The following is a 24868-nucleotide window of genomic DNA, read 5'->3' as shown; positions in this document are numbered from 1 at the left end:
ACAGCAGGGACATGTTAGAAAACTTCTTGGCACCAGCCTCTGCCACTTTTTGAGGAGGTGAGCCCCTTGTCACTAGAGGAATGCAGTTGTCACTAAGGAATGCCGAGGAGAGTGGATTCTCGACTTTGGAAGTTGGGGCGCCTTACTGCATGCTGTCTATGTCTGCCACCCCTCAACTCTTGAGAGTTCACAGTGACTCTGAGAACTGCTTTCAATGGGATGCCAGGAGTTGGGACAAGCAATTAAAGGAATTCATGGAAGTGAGAGCCAAGCTATATATATATATAAAAAAATCTTTATTTCATGTACCAGGATTTTGTTTTGTCGTTGTTTTGTTTTTAGTTTTCTTCTTTTTAAAATTTTTTTTCTGTTAACAGTCTGGAAAAAAAAGGACCCACCAAGAAAATAAAATGGAAATTGTTTTTTTTTTTTTTAAATTGATCAGAGCTGGGTTATGAGCTGTCAGACACCACAGAAAGCATTGCTCCTTCCCCCCCAGGCCCCCTAGCCCTTTCTTGGCCAGCCACGCTCATGTTATCTCTCCCCCACAAGTCTTCTTTGAGTGGCCTGACCCCAGGTCTCACTGCCTGGAAAGAAGTCCAATTGCTGCTCAAATACCTGGCCAGAGCTCAGGGAGCTTGGGCCCCTGGTTCCTCCACAGAGAGGTGATTGCTGGGATGACCCTTTCCTCTGTCTCTAGGCCTTCATCTGGTGTGGTTTGGGATCTGCTAGGGCTTGGGCAGGGCTGAGTGGGGAGGGACAAGATGCTGTTTTTTTTTTTTTCTCAGTTTGGAAGGTGCTCTGCTCCCCCCTCCCCCATGCTTGTTAACTGGCCCACAGATCTGAGCCATAGGGTCCAAGGCCTCCCCTGAACTTCTGGGCTGGCCCAGCAGGTGGTCTGCCTTGTAGCTGACGTGGGAGGACAATGTTTCCAGACACAAGACAGGAAGTAATAGGAGCCTTCCTTAGCATGCCTTCCGGTTCCCAGAGAATTCCACCAGAGAACCCTCAAAGCAGGCAGGGGTCAGCGTAGCAAAGACAGGCAGGAGGCTGGTTGATGCAGGGTGCTCACTTGGGGTTGGGGAGGCTGTTGAGGCTTCTAGGAAATTGTTAGCCTGGTTCTCATTGTCTGATCTGGCCCTTGCCACTTTAGGGGAAGGAAAAGGGTAACCCTGAGCGCTCCCTCAATTCACTCTGGGGTGCAGGCCTAACGGGATTGATGTTTGCCCAGGAGAGCATTCTGCAGACATTCTTTCCGTATAGGGAGATCTTTCGCCCCAGAAGACATGCTTTTTCACTGACCTCAAAGACAGCAGGAGACCTGTCTCTCAAGGGAGCCTCCCCCACTCACTATGACTGGGGTTATAACATTCAAAAAGGAAAGGCAGGTGAGGAGTTTTGGGAACGGTGTATCTCCCTCTGTCTGCATGGCTGGACAGGTTGCTGCTCATATATGTGGGGAACACAGTGAGGAGGCACATGGTGTGTGTGTGTGTGTGTGTGTGTGAGAGAGAGAGAGAGAGAGAGAGAGAGAGAGGGAGAGAGAGAGAGAGGGAGAGGGAGAGGGAGAGGGAGAGAAAGGGAGAGGGAGAGGGAGAGAGAGAGATTGCTCCTGACCATTTTCCACTGGGCTGGGCTGGTGGCAGATCTTAAAATTCACAGACACGGAAGACAAGAGTGGGCCTTGGGAGCTCAGTCTGTCCACAAGCTGACACAGTGGGAAGCCGTGGTCCCGGGAGGACACACGGCATGGACAACTGGAACACAGACGGGAGCCCTTCCGTGTACAAGAATGCGGTTTGTCCACATGTAGGCAAGGTAGGGTAGGGGCACACAGGAACACAAAGGTCAGTGATGGAGTCGTTGGGCTGGTTTCTATGGCTTTGGAGGGCACAGGCCAGCTGCCTCTGAGGCATGCTCCTGGCTGTGCGTTGGGTGGGAAGGGTTTTCACTGAGTGTGAACATGAGTGGTTCCTGTGGCCCAGAGCCTGGGGACAGTGGTTGTGGCTGTGACTATGACTGGAAAGGGGGGTGGGGAGGGGCTCCACTTTCCATCAGCAGCATCTCCCTGCAGTCCCCAGGAAGATGGCCTTTTCTCCTTTCCCTCTAGCTCTGTTGCCCAGCTCACATCTCTCCCAATGGGTTTGCTTGTTTGTTTGTCTTAATGGATTTCTATATTTGATTTTTGTTTTGTCTTTACAAGTTCCCTGCTAAATTTTAAGTCCCCCACCCCACCCCGATTTTTGTTTTCACAGTTTAAAGCTGGAAAAGAATTAAAAGAAAAAAATACTACTTGATTTTCTTGCAAGTAAATTCACTTATTATATATTTACATTTATTTATAGTCTGTGGTTTTTTTATTAAAAAAAAATCACCACTTGTTTTTCCTTTTTCTTTTGTAAAAAGAAACCTTTTTGCAATGTCATTGTTGGACTCACTGGGCCCCCAGAGGGGCATCAGTGAGTCCATGGACCCCCAAAGGGTCAAAGAGCCCCCTTCCCGGGGGCTGGGGGCCTGTGAGTGTGGGGGTCCACCATTGCCCCAGGGTCATCTAGTGACCCGAGGTGCGGGGTGAGGAGGGACGGCTGCTCTCTATCCCCTGGGGGTGGGTGTCTCCTGCCTCCAAGGACAGGAGCTTGGGGTTACTGGCCCCCCAAAGGCTCCCCCTGAGGAGGCCAGGGATCTGCCTTCTGCGTGAGCCACCAGCAGTCATCCCTTCTCTTTCCCTTTTCTCAAGGCCTAGGAAGTCATCACAGTGGGTTAAGGACCATTAAGGACTGGGAGCCTGGGGCCGGGTGGCTCCAAGTGCACCACCTCCAGGCACCTAACGGACAGGGGCGGACCAAGGGCTTGGGTCACCTGGAGGCCTGCAACTGCCCCATATGGTGCTGGGTAGAGTTGGCTGCAGCGCCATTGAACTCCCCCCCCCCCCCCCCAGCATCCCAGGGCCCAGCCAGGGAGCCAGGGGCTTGGCAGTGACCATTGCTCCCCTGGCCCTGGGGGCCCTGAGACTCTACCCCTTACTCTCCCCGGGAGGCAGGGCCCACTGGGGTTAAAGGGAAAAGAATGCGTTTTTTTATTTTTAAACTCTCCCTGCAGTTAAAACAGAAAAACAAAAACAAAAACAAAAGCAACATAAAACCCTAATAAATACTCTCTTGCTTTCCTCATTTTTTTTGTGGTTTTTTAAAATGTTTTTTGTTTTTTTTGTTTTTTGCTTTACGTTATCTTGGTTCCCTTTTATTTTTCATTTAAATTGGTTTTTATTAAATGTTAAAATAATGGTACATGGGAAATCATGCAATTTCTTTTAGATTTATTTTCTATTTTAATTTTATCCCTCTTGCTTTGTTTAAAGTTTGTCTTCCCTCGGTTATATTTTTCCCCGCATAACCTGTGGTTTTGATTTTGTTCCTCTTGTATTTTGTTCTTTTTTTTTTATTTGCTTGCTATATATTTTTCTCTTTTTTTTTGTTTTTTGTTTTTGTTTTGTTTGTTTGTTTGCTTGCTTGTTTTTTGCGTGTAGAAGGTCTCCCCATGGCTGCTGCGGTCCCTCCCCCGCCCGCGGACCAAGCCTCCCGGTCCCCGGGTCCCACGGTCTTCATACGGGCGTGGTCCGGCGGTTGGCTGTGTTGGCGTGGAGAGAGTCCTTGCTGTCTTTCTGGATACAGTTGTGGACCTGGAGAAAGCTGTTATCCCTGTCCGAGTTGTAGGTGGCGGTGGGCGTGGTGGCAGCCTTCAGGGGGTCCCTACTGAGGGTGTACATGGAGATCTCCGTGGACGGCAGGGTGTTGAAGCCTTTCACGCCCACGGGCGAGGCGTCCCTGGAGTGAGAGGGCTCAGTGGAGCGCGAGCTGGAGCGGCTGCGGCGCTGGTAGCGGTAGCGGTAGCTGGGGATGCGAGTGATGGCGGAGGCCTGGAGGTAGTCGGTGGCGCGGGCCGTGGCCCGCAGCTGTTTGTGGCGGTCGATAAACATGTGAACGGCCAGCACCCCGACCATCTCGGCGATGATGAAGGACAGGGCCCCGAAGTAGAAGGACCAGCCGTAGGAATAGCTGTTCTTTTTGGAGTCACTCTTGGAGGGGTCTCCAGCATTGGCTGATATATACACAATGATCCCAATGATGTTACTCAGACCTGGAACGGAAGAGAGGGTGGGTCAGACAGAAGAGCCTGAGATGCCTTGCGGGGGAGGAGAGGCGTGGATCCCAGTGAGGCATGACCAGAGGGTACTTCTGGGAGTTGGTTCTCTCAAGAGTGTGGGTCCCAGGGATGGAACTCAGGTCATTAGGTTTGGTGGAAAGCTCCTTTATCCACAGAGCCACCTTGCCGGCCCTGCCTTAATATCTTATCCTGGCCACAAGGGGAGGGGCCTGTGGTGACAAACATGGGCAGATAGAAGGTAGGGATAGCAATAGTTACGGCTAAGCCTTCCCTATCCGGTGCTCCACAAATAGGCCGCAGATGGGGAAATGAAACACAGAGGGCTTGAGCTCCTTGCTCAGTCCCACGGCTGGAACGGCAAAGGGGACCCAACCCTTTGGCCACAGTGGCCATAGTCTGAGTTTTCCAACCAGCAAACTGGGGCTAAGGCAAGGCCCCAGAGAAGACTCGATGAGGGAACACAGATGAATGTTCTTGAAAGAGAATGGCGCCTAGGGCGTGGTCGGTGCCCTTAGGTGGTAGCCAGGCTTATTAAATGGCTTATGATACAGTTGCTGTCACTCCCTGGGCAACTGCAGCCCTTGTGACTGGGCGTGTAACAGCGTAGCTACCTGACTGTGGTGCCTGGCTGCTCTGCTGGCTTGGGGGTGGGGGTGGGGTGGGTGAGGGGAGCGGTCTTCCTTGGCTTCTAGGGTGCAGCTGGGGTATCATGTGGGACAGACCGTGGAAGAGTGGGTTCCTTGGTGCCTCTCTCTGTCTCTCAGTTTGCTTGTTCTGGGAGGGCAGAGGGCAAGTGGGGTGGGCCTGGTGCCCTGTAAATTACCGGAGTATTCAGCCCTTCCCTCAGCGGTAGGAGGGAGACGGGACACTGGGTATGGGACAGGGGTGTATGCACTGGAGCCCCAGCCTCACCTTCCCTTGAGGGCACAGACCAGGCCCACCCTGTGATCTTCTCTTGGCACATCCCTGCCTTACCTGCAGACACGAAGAAGATGCCGGCGCTCAGGATGATGTTGTGGCGTGTCTTGTAAAACTCGCTCGCCGCGATGCAGAGGCCACCCATGAAGAGCAGGATCACACTCAGGATGGGGAAGATACTCGAGGCCCTCACGGCCCCTGTGGAACACAGACACAGACGCCCTGTGAGGGTCGCGAGGAGGCCGGGCAGCGGGCCAGGGCTTCACAAAGACAACCCTGGTGTCCAAGTGGCTTAAAAGTGTAAAGATGGGCAGGAAGGAGGGAGTCCCTGCTCAGCTAATAGCACCCTAAAAACCTTTAGGACCAAACTGCAGCACCCTGTCAGATACATATGGCCTTCACTCCCTTCAGTCTTCTTTTGCCTTTTGGCCTCCATGTTTTCTTGCCCTAGCACAGCAGCCTCCTAGGATGTATCGTTTCAAGCTGTTGACTTTTTGCCATACTTAGCTGTCTTACTGGGATGCCTTTCCTGCTCTCTTTACCTCTATAAACTCCTACTCATCTGTCAAAACCCAGCTCAAAGTCCCCTCCTCTGTGACACCTTCCCTGATTTGTTTATATAAATTCTATTAGCTCCCTCCTTGGTGCTTGGGGACGCTTTGAGAGTATTAGGAGGTAGGTGGAGTCACCGGGCTTGGGCTGGAGTCTGGCTGTAGTATTTATTAGCTATTTAAAATTGGCAATGTCATCTTGTGTGTCCACGCCTCAATAAGACAGGGATGGTCTGTCTCCAGGGAGTGATGTGAGGGTTCAATGAGTCAGTTCAGTTAATGGATATAAAATACATTCACGGGCAGTAAGCAACAGTTGTCATATTCGGTCCTTGTTTATATGTAGATTTCATTGTAAGCCATAGGGCCCAAAGCACTCTGTCTTTTTTTTTTTAAGCTTCTTTTTTATTCACTCCTCTTTTCAAAGATGTAGGAGACTGCCCCCCCTGCTGCCCCCCCCCCCATGTGTACTCTTGGAGTGAATAAAATGGCCCATAAAGGGCAGCAGACAGGCTCACTGCAAAGAGAAAGTGAAAAGGAGACACTCAGGGCCTCATCCATGGGATGAGGGAGCAAGGAAGGCCTGCTTGGTGAGAGGCACAGGAAGAGGAGCTTAAGGGAAAGAGAGCAGGAAGGGTGGCAGCTGGACAGCATGAGGGTGTGGACACAGTAGGGTAGTGTGGCTGGGTTTGTCTGTCTGTGGGAACCGGCGTCTAATGAATGCCAGTCTACAGAGGCTCCGAGGGTCCCTGCAAAGTCACATGCCTTTCTCTTTCCAAAGTTAACTACATAGTGAGTGACATCATGACCCAGCTGAGTCCAGTCGTGGAGCTGTGGCCAGGCAGGGGCGGGGCTGAAGGCCAGCGGGAGGATGCCCCCTTAGATGCTGTGGTTGACTCCTCCATGACTGTCTTTCCTCCCTCAGTGCTATAGCTTGAACCAAGGACCCCCACATCCTAAGGAAGTACTCTACTACCAATCTACACCCTCAGCTCTCTCTGGATTGTCTGTGTTGTCCTTGGACTCACTCTGTAGCCCACTGAAATTATGATCCGTCTGCCTCAGCTTTCTGAGTGCTGGGATGAGAGGCCTGTGCCGCCAGGTCTGGGCCTCCTTCAACAGCTTCTAAGAAAGTAGGGGCCTGTAGACCACAGGGCATTTGAACCAAACCCAGTGATTGGTTATGGTATAGTTTGGGGGTGAAGATATTAGGTATGTCCCTGACCTTGTCCCTTTGGGTGGTCAAAGGCTAAGGATCTGTGAAAGGAAAGCTCCTTCCTCCTTTTTTTTTCTAGACAAGTTCTCACTATGTAGCCTGGACTGGCCTCGAACCAGGTTGCCTTTTACCTCAGTGTCTCAAGTGCAGGGATTATAGGCATGAATTGCCATGCTAGCTAGGGCACAGCTCCTCTCTCCCCTTTTGTTTCTTTGTTTCTTTCTTTCTTCTTTCTTTTTCTTGGAGACAAAATCTTTCTATGTATCCCAGGCTATCTTGGAAATCAGTATGTAGCCCAGTCTGCCCTCAAATTCACAGAGGCTCTGATGACATTAAAGGTATGCGCCATCACAACTGGCTTGGGGACAGACTTGGGCTTTCAAGCAGAAGGTTAGGGAGTTCCCTGTAACCGCACCCCTCACCTACGGTGGAGTCTGGCTGCTCCGTTTGCTGAGTCTACTTTGGTGAGGAGACAGTTTTATGTTGGGGGAGGGGACCTGAAGTCATGTAGAGCTCTGCATCCAGGCAGGCCGCTGATGGAAGTCGGGGCAGAGGCTTTCTCTGAAGTCTCAGCACCCTGAGGACAGAGCTGTTTCCCTCCCCAGGCCTGAGGGAGATGTACTCTCTGTATGCTATTTCTTAGAAAATGCACTTTGTCCCTAATTGGGCTCCAACCCAAGTGCACACACACACACACACACGAATGGTGAACCAGGCCCAGACCCAGACCCAGGCACACACACAGTTCACAGTTTCCTTAATCCCCATCAGTGTAGGCACATGAGGATGATGAATGCTTACTGATGGCCTGGGACCTTTGTTGTGATACATTACACCTTTGTTGTGATTCAGAGAGGAAAAGCTGAGTTCAGAGAGGCAGGGCAGCCAGCTGGCGAGTGGGCTTTCTAATTGAGAACAGCACCAGGGCTCTCCCAAGGAGCTTAGGAAGGTGTTGGAAGGCAGAATGGTTTTCACCTGCTATACTCTGGTTTCATTGGCACTGTGGACTGTTTCATAGATGACTTTGCCCTTTTCACATGGATATGGAGGAGGGCTGTGTCCCCCTTCTCCAAGGCTCATCCTGCCCATAGCATGCCCGTAGTTGGGCAGAAGAGACTGCCTTGATGCAAAGGACCTCAAGACAGCCTGGGCTAGATAGTCAACTCTGCTGCTGCTGCTGCTGTGAGAATTTTGCACCTTTCAGGGGCAGCCTCTAAAATGCTGCCCCTGGAAGCCAGTGCATGCTGCCTGCTGGTTGGAGCTGGGCCCTTCTGGTCCACAGTAGATTGCACTGGGGCAGGGATGGTTGTCTGAGACAGAGGGACTTTGATCTTGCCGGGTGGGAATGCCCTGGCCCATGCCCAGTTCCAGTCTTAATGAAAACAGGCTTAGCGCCATTTTTACAGATCTGTGTCCTGGTGAGGGATCAAATAGTAAGAGAGCCAGGATAAAGTATTCCAATAGGAAGGTACCCATGGGGCACAGCGGTGTGTGTGTGTGTGTGTGTGTGTGTGTGTGTGTGTGTGTGTGTGTGTGTGTGTAGACACAGCTGTAGGCCCTCGCTGCCTCCTCAGCCTATGAAGAACATGTTATTCCTATTATATAGAGGCCGAAGCTGAGGCCTAGAGAAGTTTCCGTCTGTCCAAGTGCTGTGATCTCAGGCACGTCTATCTAACCAAAGCATGTCCCCGCCTAAGCTATGAACATTCTCGGCGTTGGATCAAGGTGGGTTGCCCTGAGAGAGTGATGTGGTGTTGAGCCTGGGAAGGTAAGGAGCAGAAGTTCTCAAGCAGCATGGGGGCAGCTGCGGGGAGTGTTTGTGGGACAGAAGCAGCGCCAAGTGACGGACAGACAGGGCCAGGCTCACAGGCACTCAAGGAAAGGACTTGAGGACCCATGAGAGAGGAAGCTGGGAAGGTCAAGGCCAGGGCCAGAACCGGGTGAAGCCTACAGGGTCACTAGGGGTCTTGTGGGTCAAGGTGAAGGGGAGCCTGAGTCTTCAGAGCTAGGGGACTATTGGGCCCTTGGGACAGGGAGGGCTCTAGAGGGTCCTGATTTGCATCACCAGAAGCAAAGAGTGACTGTGGGCGTGGTGGGGGTGGGGGGCGGCCTAGAGGAAGGCTGCTGACCATAACAGTGGCCTTGCTCCCACATGAGCACACTCCAGCATATGGGCAGAGTGGGTTGGTCCGAGAGATCTTGGGAGGTGACTACAGGTGGCTAAGTGGGAGAGAGAAGGTAACTTTCTTTCTATGGTTTCAGACTTGCAGGCTGGATAGAAAAAGTGTGTTTGGAGACAAGGAGGAAACAAACTTTGGAGGGCCAGGCCAGGCCTGAAGTGTGAGGAGAGGAGGAGGAGAAGAGGAGGGAATGGAGGGGAGGGGGGAGGATGGAGGGGGAGGGGAGGATGGAGGGGGAGGGGAGGATGGAGGAGTGGACCGGACTCTGGTTCCTTTAGCACAGTGGACTTGCTGTGTGAACTGTTTCATAGGGGATTCTGCCTTTTCCGTGTAGATGTGGAGGGAGGGCTCTGTCCCTCTTCTCCAAGGGGTAGGGGAGGGAAAAGGGAAGGTTAGGGGAGGAGGACAGGAGGAGGAGAGGGAGAAGAAACTCCAGATTTAGACATCCCCAGATTGAGGTCTTCCATGAGGCTATAACCACGTGTGGTGGAGTCTGCCGCTGGGGCTTGGAGGAGCCGTGTGTGCTAGGCTGTTTATGTGGGCCCCACAGACCCAGATGAGGGCTTCCTGTCCTTAGCCCGGATGCCTGAGGCTTGGGGTCCCCAGCGTGTGTCCAGAGAAGATAAAAATCCTAACGGCTTCCCTCACAAGCTGCAGTGATCAGAAGAAATGAAAAGAAGGGGATTTTGTGAGCGAAAGTTGTTTGTGTATTCGGGCACTTTATTGCTTTTTCTTGCCTCTCCTTTGCCCCTTTTGACAGAGTCTTTGTAGCTCAGCCTGGTTAGAACTAGTTATGTAGCCTGGGCTGGCCTCAGACTCTCTGATCCACCTGCCTCAGCCTCCTAAGTGCTGGCTAGGATCACAGGTGTGCACCGCCACAATCAAGTTCAATCCACATTTTCTGTGTTGGTGGCAGAAGTGACAAATGTCTGAACACTGGGAAGGTCTATGCTTAGGAAGTGGCCTCTCGTCTCTGCCAGGGTGAGAGGAGGGGCAGAGCGGGGGTGGGTGGGTGAGGATAGGGAAACTGAGCCAACACCCTCTCTTCGGCGCAAACATTCTCTTTGTCAGGTTCCCTTGGCAAATCCTGTTTGTGATCTTGGGCCGCAGGGAACCAGCTCCTATGGTGATCACACCGTGAAATTGCTCTTGGGGGTGGGCACAGCTGGTGGACAGCAGCACTCAGACGCCATGTTGTTTTTCCCTCCGTCTGGCAGAGTGGGTGGGTGGCACTCAGTGCACGAAGGTATAGGAGATTCGGCTTGCTGCTGGCTCTTCTGTTTGTCTTTCTCTTCTCTGGCCTCAGGTCTACACTCTGCTGGCGCTGCACTAGGGAATGCTCGAGGTCCCCACTGCTGTGACCGCCCTGCATCCCTGGAACCTTTCCTCTAGGTCAGATCGTCATCTTAACTATTCCCTTGGCTTGCACACCAATAGTTACAATGGTTAGCACACAGAGGGCAACACCCCCGTCCCCCAGTTTCTGCACAGTGTTGAAACCTATGAATGTTAGCCCATTGGGACGTGATCCATTGTAATGGGATCATGTAGAGGTATGCTGGGTTGGGAAGAACTTTCTAGGCTCTTATCCTGCCTGTACCCCATTCTTGTTCCAATTGCCTGGTGTGGCCAATGACTATGAAAGTGGATAGATGGGTAATAGCAGGGTGTGTGTGTGTGTGTGTGTGTGTGTGTGTGTGTGTGTGTGTGTCTTGGAAAGAGAAAGGGAAAGAGGTGCAGAGAGGCTGACAGGGAGAGAGGGAGGGAGTGAAGAAGGTGGAGAGGGAGAGCAAGGGAGAGCATGAGAGAGCGCAGCTGTAGACACAGGCCGCCTCACTGTCTGTGTGGCCTGCGCCTGGCTTTTCCCAACTGTTTATGACTGGGTACCAGCCATAGCCACCTCAGGGTGGCTGTGAAGATGACTCAGGCTGCTGTCAGTTTGGACACATAGTCAAGTGCTCAGCACCCATTTGCTCTCTGTAATGCCTCATGGAAGATGCACTGGGGACACAGGGTGCTCCTTGGGGAGCACTGGATGTGTTGGCACTGGGCCAGGCACTCCTCCATGTTCTGCTGTGTGTGGAGCCTGTGACCATCGCTCAGGTTCAGGGGACAACTGTCAGAGCATCTCTGCTCACCATGCTGCCTGGCCCCCTGCCTCAGTTTCCCCAGCTCTATGTGTAGAGATCAGGAAGGAGTACAACTAGCTTTTCAACTGTTCTGGGGAGGAGCCTGTGCAACAAGTGCAAGGTGTGCTCCCCAAGGGGTCAGGAGATGCTGTGGGGAGAGGCCTGTGCAACAAATGTAGGACATGTCCCCACGGGGCCAGGAGATGCTACTGGCATGACACCAGAGCAGATGTGGCTGTTGTTTTTCATCTATCTATCTATCTATCTATCTATCTACTTATCTATCTATCTATCTCTCTATCAATCAATCATCTACCTATTTGTTTATGGTGTGTGTGTTGGCGGTGGGGGATGGGGAGCACTTGTGTGCGCTGCTGTGATTTATGAGAGGAGGTCAAAGAACAGCTTATGGGAGTCTCCTTCCACCATGTGGCTCCCAGGCATCGAACTCAGGCTGTCAGGTTTGTTGGCCACAGGCAGGCTGAGCCATGCTGCTGGCCCTCTCTCTGGGGTCATGATGTTGGTGTTTGTTAGGTGTAGGCTGTGATTCATCAACCACAAAAACCAAGGAGCACTGAGCTAAGAGTGAGGGGTGAGTGAAACCTGCCTGAGCAGCACAGGAAGGGTGGCATTGCCCTGTTCCACACTGGCTGGCTGCTAGCCTCGGCCTGCAGAGACTTCTTTGTTGTGAAATGTGACAAATAGACTCCCTAACTGCTGTGGCTTCTGGAAGAAGGCCCTTATCTTTTAGACTCTGCTGAAGCATTGGGCAAGAGATGTGTGGCCGGAAAACGAACCTGGAACCTGTTCCCAGGAAGTGTCCTGAACAGGGCAAGGCATTTCCTTTTCTAGATCTCAGCTTCTCTCTAATCTGTGAAATGGAGGCACAGGACAGGGTACCCCCTGCCCCCCCCCATGTCTCCAAGGCCTACATTAAACAGTTTTGATGATGTTCTTTTTACTCCCAAAATTGTAGGGGGTGATTCTTGCCTCAGGGACTTCCCTCATGTTGTTCCCCTTGGTGGCTGGGGAGAGCTAACAAGTCCTATTCATTCACTGGAGGCTCAGAGAAATTGGGTGACTGGCTCAAGGCCACAGAGCACAGCCTATCTGAAATTTAGGCCCTTTTGCTCCTACTTAGACCTTGGTTCCTCACTTCCCTGTATATCCCAAGCTCAGCACCCTCGGAGCCTCCTGAGCAAATGATGGGATAAGTAGGAGCAGAACAGCCGGGCGTGGTGGCGCACGCCTTTAATCCCAGCACTCGGGAGGCAGAGGCAGGCGGATTGCTGTGAGTTCGAGGCCAGCCTGGTCTACAAAGTGAGTCCAGGTCAGCCAAGACTACACAGAGAAACCCTGTCTCGAAAAAAAAAAAAGTGGGAACAGAATGAAAAGTAGGGAGGGGATGTTCTTCAAGATGAGAGGGTGGCCTTGTATTGGCTGGAAACCTAGCTCCATCTCTCTCCTCACTGCAGGAAGAAGCACTAAATCTGCAGGGCAGATTTAGAGAACAGGGCATCTTACACATTTGGTGAACAGTCCCTGAGCTGGATGGGGAACAGAGAGACAGTATGTGCAGCCCCCTGTCTTTGGGTCCTCAAGCTCCTCTTGTTCCAGGGTGAAAATTTAAAAAAAAAAAAATTTTTTTTTTTGAGACGAGGTTTCTTTGTGTATTCCTGGCTGTCCTGGACCTCTGAGCTCACAGAGATCTGCCTGCCTCTGCCTCCCAAGCGCTGGGGTTAAAGGTTTGCGACACCACTGCCCCACAAGGAGAAGAATCTTAACAGAAACCAAGACCAGGATTAGGCTTGTAGCTCAAAGGTAGAGGGCTTGCCTAGCACACACAAGGCCCTGGCTTTGATTCCCAGCACGACAGAACAAAACAGAAAAAGAAACAGACTAAACAGGAAAGTAGCCTGCCCCAGTCTTAGAGAAGGGCAGCGTTATTTGTCTCTCATCCCAGTTGGGACTTCACACCCCTTTCTATCCACCAGGCTATTGATAAGTGCATGTCCCCTTACTATGGCCCTTCGCACCCACCTACTGCTGCACATCCTGGATCCCATAGCCTGTTGCCTCCCAGCTGACCTTTCCTCTTCTGGTTGAGCCCAGCACACTGAGGAGCCAGGCTTTGAGTCTGAGCATCAGACTATGTTCTTTGTTCAGAACCTTCACACACAGGGTGATAGTGTCCCATCTCAGGGCAAAGTTGATGTCTCAGCTTGCCAGTGGTAGAGATCCTGTGGCCACTCCTGGGCCTGAGGTGTACACACACACACACACACACACACACACACTCACCCCCCAGAGCAGGTGGAGAGGTATCTATGATGGCTGCAGCTCCCTCTCCTCCTGGTCTCCGGTCAGAGGCTAATTTTGCCTTGAGGAACCAACTGGAAAGGGAAGCTCTCTCATCAGCTTGGTTCCCATCCCAGCCTTTTCCTCTTTGTTCTTTGCATCACTGTAGTCACGACTCACACTGCCACACTAAGCAAGCACAATGGCTAATGCCTTCTGAGTGCCTTGTGTGCTCGCGGCTGCTCAGAAGTGATGTCTTAAGCCAGCTCATTTCACCCTCATCACAACCTCAGGAGACAACATCGAAAACGAGGCTTGGGAGGCAACAAGCAACAGGCGGCTGGTGTTGGAACCTCTGCAGTTAGGCCCACATGGCTCTTCTGTTCTCCTGCCTCTTGGTAGCCTATCTTAGTGCCTTCATCTCTGGGAAACCCCTCATGGCCATCTGGTGGTTACTTTTTCCTCCCTGTAAGGTGTCCTTCCTACCTGGTTATATGATTTTTTTTTTTTGAGGGTGAAGTGGAAGTTTTGGTTTCTTTAACAACTCTGTCATGCCATGTAAATACTGTATATTTTCTGGCATATAAGACGACTCCCCACCCCCAAATCCTTGCCAAAGTCAAGGATCATCTTATATGCTGGGTAGTTACCTGCAGCTTGCTTCCCCTTGCTTCATGTGTCTGAAGAATATAGTGTGTGTGTGTGGGGTGCCACGGATGGTACCCCAATACCCCATTCTGTGTGGGGGAGTGTGAAGCAGGGAGGAACAAGCTGCACACATCTTCCTGTACCTCGAGGAGGAAACCATGAGTGTGGATTGGCTCTCCACTGGAACCCGCTCATCTGACTCACAGTGCTTTGCAACTTGAGGTTGAGTGTGGAGCGCACCTTAAAGGGGCAATGTAGGCGGGGACTGGCTGTCTTCTGGCATTTAATAAAATGTCTGTCTGTCTGTGCGCTGCCTGCAAATAGACATATACCCGAGTCTGCTGCATAGGGTGTGTGTTGGAAGAGGGGTAGTATGGTGAGTGTATCCCAAACTATATTTTAACTGGAAAAGTTAGGGGTCGTCTTATACGCCCAATTGTCTTATGGTATGTGTGTGTGTGTGTGTGTGTGTGTGTGTGTGTGTGTGTGTGTGTGTGTTTGTTTTGTTTTTTTGTTTTAATCCCAAGTGTGGGATATGGGACTGCCTTAGTTAATCCACAGCTGATAATTGCCTTGTGTGGCTCAGAGAGGGGTGTGGTTTTGTTAGCTGGAGATTAATTCTGAGGACTCGGAGAGGGCATAAATACAAGAGCCCAGAGAGGGCTGGAGAGATGGCTCAGAGGTTAGGAGCACTGACTGCTCTTCCAAAGGTCCTGAGTTCAATTCCCAGTGACCACATGGTGGCTCACAACCATCTATAGCGAGATCTGGTGCCCTCTTCTGGTGTGCAGGTGTACATGCAGGCAGAACATTGTATAAATAATAAATAAATACATCTTAAAAAAAAAAAAAAGAGCCCAAAGAGAGGAAGCATGAGGGCTTCAAGGAGATGGACAGAGGCTGCTGATTCCTCCTGCTTCTACATTTGCTGTTGCTGGACGGCTAGATATCCTGACAACTAAGATCGGTATTTTCCCAAAGAACCTGATGACTTTAACCAGCCAGAACTAAGTCTAAAGTGGTCTACATCCCCTGTTCCTTATTACCTTCCTTCTCTCCTACCTAGGATGGGGCGAGGGTTGTTGGAAGGGATGTATAGGTTTAAGGAACCCCAAATAAAATGGTGTTAAAAACTAGTGCCCACAGGAGGACCTGTTGCTTTAGATGCCCTCTCAGGATGAGTCTTTGGTGAGGGGCCCTCTCACTCAGGTGTGACGCCGTGTGTTGAGGGAAGGTGATAAGTAGTTGTGTCTGGAGCCCTCAGCTCCTTCTCTGTCAGTCCCTTTTTGTGGCCACGTGTGTAATGGGCCTGTCAAACCTGGTACCTAGCTCTGCTGTGTGTGTGAGGTGTGTGTGTATGTGCGTGATCTACAGTATTAGCCCTGGCTCCTCCCCCTGAGTTCTAACTCCAGGCTCTAAATGTTGGTGGCCCGATCCCATCCATCCTTTAGTCGCGAGCCATGAAAGTCTATAATATTGGAGGTTTCGGTGTCTGGCAGACAGTAGGTGCTTACTATGTGATTGTGGAAAGGAACCAATTTCCCTGATTCTTTCTCTCACTCCAAGCTACATGGTGAAATCTAAGAAACACAAATCTCCATCTAATGGTCACAGCAGGGACATCCCTAGCACACAGAGATCTGCCTCTGACACAGAAAGGGAAATGTGCAGATATGTATATACATACGTACATACATACATACGTACATAATACAACACTCAGATGCACAGGCACCCAGGTAACAGGCACAGAGCACAGCACAGATGCAGACCTTAGCAGAGACATTTGCTGGCATTCGCAGGGGGATGGTGGCCACTAGTCAGCACCTCCTTTTTCTTGCTCAGACTGAGGAAGAGGCAGAGGGGACCATGACAGGCACATCCTATGGCCCACAATGCTCAGTGGGACAAACAATGTGGCCACCATTCATTCCTAGTGGTGGCAGTGATAGGTGAGGTGAGGCCTACAGCAACACACCTAGTAAAGGTGACAGGCACCAGGAGGGAGGTAAGGGGACCCAAGGTTATTCTCACATTGCTGGGGGCCCATCCATCCATCCATCCATCCATCCATCCATCCATCTATCCTTTCCTCCCCTCAAGAAGATCCTTCCTTTCATCAGGCCCTCAGGAAGGCTGGAGAGTGGCTTGTGAGCAGGCATACCCTGTTTCTTCCACTGATTGGGAAGCTGGTACCCTGTTTCTTCCACTGATTGGGAAGCTGAGCTCCTGTCGCATCACACACTCCTAGTCCTAAGTCACCCTTGGCGGACAAGGAGGGCTGAGGTGGCACACTGGCTCCTTTTGCTCCCTAGGGAGTGCTGTCAGCCCCACCCTGATGCTGGCAGTAGCCCCACTCCTTTCCTGCTTGACTTTCTCTGTATCTGCACAGCATCGTCTAACAGGCTGTATGACGAACTCGCTAATTTCGTTGATTGCAAATCTCAAGTGCCTGAGGCCAGCTCTCTCTCTACTGCTGTCAGCTTCCCCGTCCTCAGCACCTGGAGGAGGGCCTTGCATACAGGAAGGAGGCTGCTGTGGGAGCAAGACCGTGAGTGTGAGCTGCTCACACTTGAAATAGAAGGAGGGAGATACACTCGTCTCTAGGGTGTCAGCTTCCTGGAAGCTTCAGGCCCCCCAGGAAGAAGGAGGCACAGGCTTGGCAGGGCTCGGCTCCCCCCTAGCTACTCTGGCTCTGTGTGGCTCACTTTGGGCTTGGGAAGAGCCAAAAGCCAGTGAACAAAAGGGACAGGCATAGCCACACCCTGCCCCCACCCCTGCTCACATCTCTGCTTTCCCTGAAGGGAGTTCGGAACACGGCAAAAGGACTGCATCCCCCAGCAGTTCCCTCTGTGGGCTGGGCGGGGCTGCTGCAGTGGGGGTAGGGGGCAAGGCACCTGCTTTGCTGGCCCTTTTCTGGCACCTCTATTGCTTTAGAGAAAGCAGAACAGACTGGGCTCGGAATTTGGCATCTGTTGGAGGCAAAGGGCCCCACACCACCCCTAATACTGGCTCCTTCCCTGGTCACACTGTATGAAAACAGCCATCACCCCCATCCTCTGGCTCTTGCTCCATGGTGCTGTAGTCCTCACACACCAAAGGGGCTTTATGCTTGCTTATCTGCTCAGGGTCTCCTTTCAGCAGACCAGAGTTTGCCCTGCAGCATTCCCTCCTGTATCCCGACACTTAGCACATGTGCTGGGGACACAGCGAGGCTCTGTGAAGGCCTGCGAAGGAACACTGGATAGAGTAAGATCTAGTTCTTTTGAGGGAGAGGGTGGAGCCAGAGCCAGGGTAGCCTTGAGCTCCTAGTTCCCCTCCCTTCACCGCCCCCCAAGGGCTGGAATCACAGGCTTCTACCAGCACTCCTGGCTCTTTCTAGAATTTTTAGAAAAAATAGGTGTAACCTGTATTCAAATAGTATTTCAAAGCCTGGAGTCAGAAATAAGGTGAGAAAGTCTAGGGTAGCCTAGGGTAGGCTAGAGGAATGGGTGTTTTGCTATAGCCCCTGATTCTCATGATGATGCCGTTTGGTAGGAGGTGTCCTAATTTTCATGGTCACGTGACCTTGGTCAGAGAAGTAGATACCAGGTTGGTCAGGACTGAGCTAGCTTGAATTTAGGTGTGTTGGGTGCTAGGCAGCTTAGCCCTTGCCTCTCCTGAGCGCTAACGAGCTCTCAGTCCCACGGAGCCCATGTAAGCACCTTTGCTGGCCCTGCAGGAGATAGGGCTTGTCTGGTTAGGCCCAGGCTCTACTTAGCTCACACTTGTATATCTTCAGAGCTTGGTTCATTCCAGAAGACTGCTAGCCTCAGTCAGCCCTGGCCTGGGTGGGTGTGGGGAGCTGAGGTTGCCTGCCATAGATCTGTTCCTGCTCTGAAGTGGAGCAGGATCGGGTGGTGCCGTGGTTAGTGAAAATTGTCAACTTGACGGAGATAAGCCTCTGGATATGCCAATCGGGGCCATCTTGATGTTATTGAGGTGTGAATATCTGTCCACTGTGGGCGGCGCCGTTCCCTGGCTGGAATTCTAGAGAAAAAGGCAGCGTGTGTCCATCCCTCTCCCTCTCCGCTTCCTGGCTATGGCTGTGATGGGAGCAGCTGCTTCAGATTTCCTCTGCCTTGTTTCTCCTGCCACGATGGGCTGCGTTCTTGAACTGTGAGACAGAATAAAACCTTTTCTCCCCCGAGGTGCTCTTGTTAGGGTATTTTTATCGTAAACAAGAAAAATAAGACAGGAAGGCTGTTTGTGGCCTTGTAACCACTGGGTCATTCACTACCTTCCCAGATCCCGCTCTACATGGCCGCTGTCCTTTCAAGTCCAGAGGTCAAAGGCAGAGCTGCCTTGACGGGCCAGGCTCTGGTGTCTCCATTGGCTGAGCTTCTCTACGTAGGACTCAACGCTGAGCCTTCTACCACTTGCCTGGCCTTCAGCCCACCCCAGTCTCTGGTTGCCCCCCGACTCTGTAGGCTTCACCTTGCTTTACTGGTCTACACCATGTCTGCCCCTCAAAGCCTGAACTGGCCTCCACGTCCCCATTACTCCCTTCAGTCCCCCACCCCTGATGGCCAGATGCCGTTTCCAAACCAGGTGCCATCTCACTCAGAAGGACACCTGTCTCTGTCCCCTAGACCCACCAGGCGGGGGCCCCTTCTTGTATCTCTCCTCTCTTAGGCCAGGCCAGCCTTGCTTGTGTTGCCTGAAGACGGGGTACTATTCTTGCTTCAAAGCCTTTGCTTGGTGCTTCCCTCTCCCTGTCTCCTCTTTGCTGACTTGGTCCCGTATCCTCTGCCTTTCCCCATCACATTCTACTCTCTGAGGCCATCTCAGGCAGGGATGCAGGCTCTTTCCCATAGCTTCTTGTCTCCACTAGGACACAGCTCTCCCAAAGGCCCCTGCTGTCTCCTTGGTTCACCCTGAGATCCTGAGTACTGACAATAGCACCTAGCGCGGCCTGGCACACAGTGAGTGCTTAGAAAGCGTGTCTATCATGTTGAGTGAATGAATGCTCCTTTTAGACCCAAAGTTTCCACTCTGGTGACATCTCCAGGAAACACTTCTGTGAACGTCCCTGTGGGGAGTATGACAGGGGAGCAGGCTCCCCCAGCACCCCAGGCTGCCTTCTACTTCCGCAGCAGCATAAGCCTTAGGTCCTTAGTCTTTCCCCAAGATAGCTAGTCCTCAGGGTTAGTCTCCCAGCCTCTCAAGTGCCAGGTGAGCTGAAGTGATGGGTTTGACTGACCTAGTCCTGCCCACTTTGCTGGCCCCTCAGCAACTCTTCTGGAAGACCCTGCTTGCTTGCTTTGTGACTGGTGATATTTCACTGTGACTTATTTCATACCCATTTACCTATCCAGTCACTTCTTTGGTCTGGTCTGTCAGTGAAGCACATTATCCAACCCTGTCTCCTCATCAGGCTCTGTGCTGGATGCTGGGGTGAAGAAACACGTGGTGGCAGAGGCTAAGAAACTTATGTCTTGCCAGGATACTGGGTGGGAACCAGCAAAATTGCAGTGTAGGGTGATAAGACATGAGATGGAGATACAGGCGGGGCACGGGGCGGCCCTAAGAGGGGCTTGTGAACCAGAAAGGATGTAGGAAGGCAGGGACTGATCTAGAGAAATCACCTCTGCCTCCCACCTCCTCTAGCTGCACAGAATGACAGATGCAGTGGCTCTGACCTTTCCAGAGCCATATTGTCCAGCTCAGACTACCATGTTCTATGGCGCAGGGCCAGCACACCCACAGCATCCTGGAGCATGCTCTTGTGAATGGACTTTCATGAGAAGTACCACTGAGAACCCTCTGTCTATTTTTCCTTAACAAGTGACATCTAATAAAAAACCAGGCAGAGTGGCTCGTGCCTGTAATCCCAGCACTGGGGAGGTGGGAAAAAAAAAGGGAATTGGACGTTTAAGGTCATCTTTGATTCTATGGTAAGTTTAAGGGCAGCCTGGGCTAACTGAGGAAAGAAAAGGGGCATTTTTACTCAGTGGCCTCCACTGTCTGTGGATACAATGGCGCCACTGTGGCTTCAGCTGCTGAAATAATTTCCTGTCTCATTCTTTGAAGAAAAAAAAAGTCTCCTCATTTGTTTTACATGCTTTGAGAACACCTGCGTTTGCTCAAAGAACTAAAGTCAGACCTTGGGACCCATGTTGCTGGCATAGAACCCCAGCCTCAGTGCAGGGACAAGATGACCCCAGACACTTCTCTCTTTTACCCTAAGGAAACGGAGACACAACACGGCAGACTGTGCCCCGGAAGAAGGCGTTCCTTCTGTCCTGTACGTCACAAGAGGCGTTTATTGAGCAGCTACTGTCTTCTGGGTCTTGTACTCAATGAGACAAACTGCCTGAAGAGGCTTCTTGTCTGGCTGATGAAGCCTTATGCCCTCACCGCGCTTGGCCAGGTGAGGCCCAGGGGCCCAGGTGTGCGCCTCCCACTCTTGTATCCAGGTCTTGTTTTTAATCACACTCTATCCTGACCAGTTGTGTCTGAGGGCCCTTTCCCTCATGCCTGCCCACATGGCACTAGGGACTGTCTCACTTGTCCCATCCCGGCCTCTCTTCATCTTAGTACAGGCTGTTGCATATAGCATGCACACAATTCATGTTTACTGTATTGGCTAAATGCAGATATAGTAACAGGCAATGACAACCAAGACAGCACTGTGGGGGTTCTACTAAAGAGCAAGATCTTGAGGGGAAATCAGAAAAGGAAATGATGACACTTTTATGGTATTTGTCCTTTCTCCCCGCCCCCTGAAAAAAAATCCCCCAACTACTCAGGTACTTCTCTAATCTCAGCACTTAGGAAACAGGCAGGCAGATCTCTGAGTTCAATGCCAGGCTTGTCTACAGAGGGAGTCTTGTTTCAGGACAGCCGGGGTGACACATAGAAACCCCGCCTTAAGAAAAAACACCCCAACAAATAACTCGACATGGTGGCACATGCCTTTAATCCTAGCACTTGGGAGGCAGAAGCAGGTAGATCTCTGTGAGTTTGAGGCCAGCCTGGTCTACAGAGGGAGTTCCAGGACAACCAAGGCTGCACAGAGAAACCCTGTCTTGAAAAACAAACAAAGACAAAACAAAAAACAAAACAAAAAACAAAACAAAACAAAACAAACAAACAAATAAAAACCAAACCCAAGCAAATAAGTAAGTAAATAAACAAATAATCTGGAAACATGCCATGCTCTCTTTCTGGCTTTTCACCAGAGCTACTTTCCACAGGTTTTCAGGGACCCATCGGGGTGATGCTAAGTGGGGTGCTGCTGGAGAGGGGACGAGGAGAGGCCCTTGGGGGCTGCAGAGGCAGGGACAGCAGCTTCTGGGACTCTGTGAGCAAACCCCTCCATTGAGCCCAGCTGCCTGAGAGCCTTTAGTGTGGCCTCCCAGGCCTCAAGGACCCTCAGCTCCTCTCTGGGAAATCCCTTTTGATAACTAACAAGGTCTGTGTTGGTTTCCGGGGATGCTTGAAAAATTGCCTTAGGGCTTCAAAAATGCTCTCTCTTGATAATATGTCTCGGGGGACTTAAGATCACAGCGGTTACACCAGGATTTAGCTTTGATTTGACTTGTGGGGAAAGGAAAATTTGTCTCTCTCTCTCTCTTTCAGACACACACACACACACACACTCTGCCTGCTGGCTTTGTCATTATTTGAACAATATTTCCTGAGTCCTTATTCTGTGCCATGCCCTGTGTTGGAAGAGAACGTCCCTTCTCCGCAGAACTGGGACATTTAACTGGGAAGACAAAGACACCCCCACCCCATCCCTAGCCCCTCAGCATGATAAAGGGCTGTGCCTGGGAACCCAGGAGAAAGTGAGTGGCTTCCTGGAGGAGGTGCAGTTTCAGGAGAGACCTGGGGGGATAAGTACTAGTTGGCCAATCAAGAGGGAGCAGCGGTCCCCACCCTCCCACACCCCGCTCTGAATAGGCTTGGCCTTTGATTCCCAGAAGGAGCACATTGAGGGGCCCTTCAGCAGAAGGAGGGAGATTAAAACACCGTGTGACTCACGGAGGAAATACTCTGCAGTGTCAGCTTCGTAGTCCGCGTCTTCCGGAAAGTGGTCAATTTGCTTGCACAGACCTTTGAAGTTCCCTGCAAGACAATGCAGAAGGAGCGAGGAGTGAGTGCATGGTTTTGCGTGGCTCGGGGACCCACCTTGCCCTTTCTGGACATCATGATCTTCCCATGATGTTCTGAGGGTCACTACCTGGCACATTTTTCCTGGTAGATCAAAGCACACCCTGTAGTCCTGAGCACAGAGCGGAGGCTCAGAGTCAAACCCCACCTTCCATCCCCACCTCTAGCCACACATCCTCTCACCGGTTTCTGAGGAGCCCAGAGGGGTTGAGAAGTGCGCTAAGAGGGGTAGGAGATGAGCTCATCAGCCCAGCAGGGTGGAGGGGGTGGGGCAGCTTGGCAGAGAGTCACCCAGTTCTCTGCAAGCTTCAGATTCTTTCCCAAGAAGGCAGACAACCATCTGCACTTCCCGGACATCCCCCCCCCCCCCACCGCCCTGCCAGCAGTTCTGAGCTGAGGGCTGGCCCTCTACCATGGACCATGTTGGACTCAAGGCTCCTCTGTAGAGCCTAGCCTGGCTTCACATTCATCACGGTACTCCTGTCTTGGCCTTCCAAGTGCTGGGTCTCAAGCTGAGCTACCATGCTAGTTTTTAAGCTTGTGAACTACAGCTCACTGTAGCGACTAGGTGCCCATTTGAGAGGTGTTATCAGCCCATTTCGCAGATGGGGAGGATGGATCTCCAGCACCTCAGTACCAGGAACAGATTAGCAGGCTGGAAAAGGAGCGCAGCAAGGACTCAGAAGTGGGCCTAGACTCTAGACTTCTGCTTGGCGAGAACTGGTCCTGGGCAGGTGCCAGCACAGGGCCCTTGTAGATTGTCAGCAGTGTTCACAGAGAGTGAAGGAGTTATGGGAGGAAGGGACCCACAGGCAAACTGATAGACGGGATTCAGTTTGCCATCACCAGAGTGTTAGCTTCAGTTCTGGTCTGCTCTGTGCATACCCAACACCTTGTCTCCAGCAGCAGCGGAGGTAAGGCTGGTACCCATCCCTTCAGGAAGGATGGCCCCGCCTGCCTGATCCAGCTCAGCTTTCTTCACTTGACTCAGGTTCTCTTCTGGAGCGCGCGCGCACACACACACACACACACACACACACACACACACACACACACACGTGTTCTGAACAGCTGATGGAGTATTTAGTTTGGCAAGTGATAGAAGACCAATGAACTGATAAAGCTACTGTGCTTTTCCGTGACAGGGCTATAATCACCTAATAAATACAGTCTCTAGTAACTCAGCAATTAAACATTTACATTTATTTTCTATGTTTTGTTTATTTACTTTTAAGACAAGGCCTCACTCTGTGTAGCCCAGGCTAGCTTGGAAGTCACTGTTTAGTCCAGGCTGGCTTTTAACTCATGATAATCCTTTTGCCTCTGTCTCTCTAATGCTGAGATAACAGGTGTGAGTCACCATGCCCAACTTAGCAAATTGTTTGCTTATAGAGTCTGAAGATCACACACATATATGTACATACACAGTTGCACACACACATGTACACACATGCACACGAGCACACACATACACACATAGACATGCTCATATGCACATACACAGACATGTGTACATGTATGACGCACATGTGCACACACATACATGTGTACACACATGTAGAGTACACTGGGTCTTCTGGCTATTTAACCTGGCTTTGTTTTTTTTTTTTTTTCTCGAGACAGGGTTTTTCTGTGTAGCCCTGGCTGTCTTGGATTCGTTTTGTAGACCAGGCTAGCCTTGAACTCACAGAGATCTGCCTGCTTCTGCCTCCTGAGTACTGGGATTAAAGAACTGTGCCATCATGCCCGGCTTTGACCTAACTTTGTAGGGACAAAATAGATCCACAGTCTCTAATAATGAATTATAGAAATGATCTCTGAAAGCGTAGTCTTTGGATCCATAATTTCTCTAAGGATTTTGGTCTATCTTCATCCTTGGCCAGTTCCTCCTCTCTGCCCTCCTGCATTTGAGGTGCCAACAAGAGGCCCGTGCCACCCTGATACCTTATTTCCAGTATCCAGGCTCGTGTCTTCTCTCCCTGCTCCACCAGGAAGGCCCTTGTGGCAGCAGCGGCTTAACTTCCCCCTCCTGTTCAGTTACAAACCCCAGCCCTTCTGCAGCGCTTTCCAAAGCATTTGCATTTTCTTTCCATTTGATCCGAGACAACTATTTCCTCAGCTCAGCTCTGTGACTGTAAGAGGAAAATGTGCGGGAGGCTCAGCAAGCCCCTGAGACAAAGGTCCTGACAGCATGGGCATGGAGTTGAACCTGGAGCCTAGGGCTGAGGGTGGAGCCTCCTGCTGTCCTGTTCAAGGGCCCAGCATTTCATCCTGAACCTCATCCACACCTATTTCCTGCCGGCTGCTCCCTCCTGTGCCTCATCCCTGACTTGACCTGGTGGCTCCTAGCATAGGGCCAGGCATGGAAGAAAGGTCCAGTGGATGAGAGCAGAGGCTGTGAGGCGTGAACAGCTGGCCCTCTCCTTCAAGGCCCAAGTCTGGTGGCTGTTACAGAAAGCTGTAAGTTCACACTCACACTCACAATCTCCTTCCAGCCTGGACCTCTGGAAGCAGCAGCGAGAGCATTGAGAGCCTCTCCATGGCTCCCTTTTTCCTAGGAAGCAGGGTCATCAGCTTGGCCTGTCCTCACTGCCCATGTTGAAGCCT

The 24868-nt window shown here is 51.5% G+C and overlaps 1 protein-coding gene across 2 annotated transcripts in view; it reads right to left on the bottom strand.

Annotated features, from left to right (window-relative positions):
* Nucleotides 1-279: 279 nt before the first annotated feature.
* CACNG2 (calcium voltage-gated channel auxiliary subunit gamma 2) overlaps nt 280-24868 on the bottom strand; it is a 122848-nt gene continuing 98259 nt past the window's right edge. For both annotated transcript variants that reach the window (XM_084750179.1, XM_084750180.1), the window contains 3 exons: nt 22133-22216; nt 5140-5280; nt 280-4137 (listed from right to left, as the gene is read on the bottom strand). In XM_084750179.1, coding sequence (XP_084606305.1) covers nt 3602-4137; nt 5140-5280; nt 22133-22216 — 761 coding nt within the window. In that variant the 3' untranslated portion in view covers nt 280-3601. The remainder of the gene's footprint in view (nt 4138-5139; nt 5281-22132; nt 22217-24868) is intronic.

Source organism: Acomys minous, assembly GCF_964271855.1.
Source record: "Acomys minous genome assembly, chromosome: 12".
NCBI classification, from domain to species: Eukaryota; Metazoa; Chordata; class Mammalia; order Rodentia; family Muridae; genus Acomys; species Acomys minous.
The sequence above is the reverse complement of the archived record's forward strand: the minus strand, read 5'-3'. Positions and strand labels throughout refer to the sequence as shown.